At 33.2% G+C, this 1566-nt stretch overlaps 1 protein-coding gene across 1 annotated transcript; it reads left to right on the top strand.

Annotated features, from left to right (window-relative positions):
• LOC139487031 (uncharacterized) lies at window positions 1-1566 on the top strand. Its single transcript, XM_071272049.1, has 2 exons — window positions 1-280; window positions 1071-1566. Exons 1-2 carry the CDS (start codon window positions 43-45, stop codon window positions 1511-1513), a joined length of 681 nt encoding a protein of 226 aa, XP_071128150.1. The 5' UTR covers window positions 1-42; the 3' UTR covers window positions 1514-1566.

The following is a 1566-nucleotide window of genomic DNA, read 5'->3' as shown; positions in this document are numbered from 1 at the left end:
CGAGTTTCGTCATTAAATGTCGAAATAAGTAGTGTCGTAGACATGAAAATACTGTGTTGTATTGTAGTATTCTTTGTTGGAGTACATGGGAAAGAATGTTCAAATACAGATTTGAAATCCAGACTTGATCATATGGAACAATCTATGAATAACCGACTTCTGACGCTAGAGGCATCTGTTGTTGACCAGAAGAATGAAAATGTCGAATTAAAACGGACCATTGCTAATCTTACAAAGGAAATAACCAAACTGACTCAGAACACGAGTACCCAGAAACGAGGTATGTGTTAAGGGGAATTATTATTTTACCACCTGAAATTAACCATGTGAATAAAAAGATTAAAACGCAACCCAGAGTAGAAAAATAAAAAATGCAAAGAACTAATTTTCTGGTAGAAATTCTATCTAATTTACTAATATCTGAACTGACAATGTCCAATAGGTTTTGTTGCAAGTGGTACTTAGTAAGACTTAATTGCTTATGTCGTTTTCTTAAATATTATAATGTCAGTATCAGCTTCACTATCATTGGTATTTGAGATTAATATCACAATTATCAATGCATTGAACAGATACACTTATTAGATACTACAATATGTGCAATAAACCTGCCAGTTAAAAAATTACCAACTAAACAACCCAAAATAGCACCAACCAACAAAATCATTTTCACTTAATATATCCATGTCTATTTATGTATAATGAATGGCTAAGAGGGGGGGTAAAGTAAATTGTTAACCCGAGAACAAATTGTCAATCGAGGCGAAGCAAGAAGTTGAATCCCGAGATTAAGAAATAATTACACAATTTAAAATTAAAATAAAAAAAATTGTTTTCTAAATTATGGTGGAGTGCTTGAGAAAACCACCAACTTTTGCCATAAAAACATGGTATCCTTGTCAAAACACATCTCACCACAAGCGTGGTTTGAACTAACATATTAACAGCTGAAAGGTTATTTATCAATCCATTTAATTAGACAACACTATTTTAAAACCAATTATCTGATGCCTGTATATCTTGCCAAGAATATCTTATATGAAATATTTCATTACATACTTTTTTTTAAGGAAAGAGACTTTTGATGAGCAATCCAGACCAAGGAGACCGTATCGCCTTTTATGCCTCCATGAGTAGAAGTGAACCAGTACAAAGGCACAGAACCCTTGTGTTCGATAATATCAACGTTAATTATGGCCACGGCTATAACAATAATACTGGAACTTTCACTGCACCAAAAAGTTGTGTGTACATCCTTACATTTTCTATTCATTCGAGTTCAAAGAGTTACACAAGTGCCGACATTATCGTAAATAATGAAAGTGTTGGAAGAGGTTTCACTGATAGCTCAGAAGCTTGGGATTTAAATTCGGCGACCATAATTGCAGTTGCTTGGATGAATCAAGGAGATGTCAGTTTCGTTAGAACCAGCCCTGATTATAATTCCACTGGTACATTATATAGTGATTATATGGCAAAGTCTAGTTTTGCAGGATGGAAAATTGCAAATTAGATAATCAACCATTGCAATGTGAAATTAAAAAGTTTTCAAAACTGAAAAAAAAA

Source organism: Mytilus edulis, chromosome 8 (assembly GCF_963676685.1).
Source record: "Mytilus edulis chromosome 8, xbMytEdul2.2, whole genome shotgun sequence".
NCBI classification, from domain to species: domain Eukaryota; kingdom Metazoa; phylum Mollusca; class Bivalvia; order Mytilida; family Mytilidae; genus Mytilus; species Mytilus edulis.
This window is presented reverse-complemented; position numbering and strand designations above follow the sequence as displayed.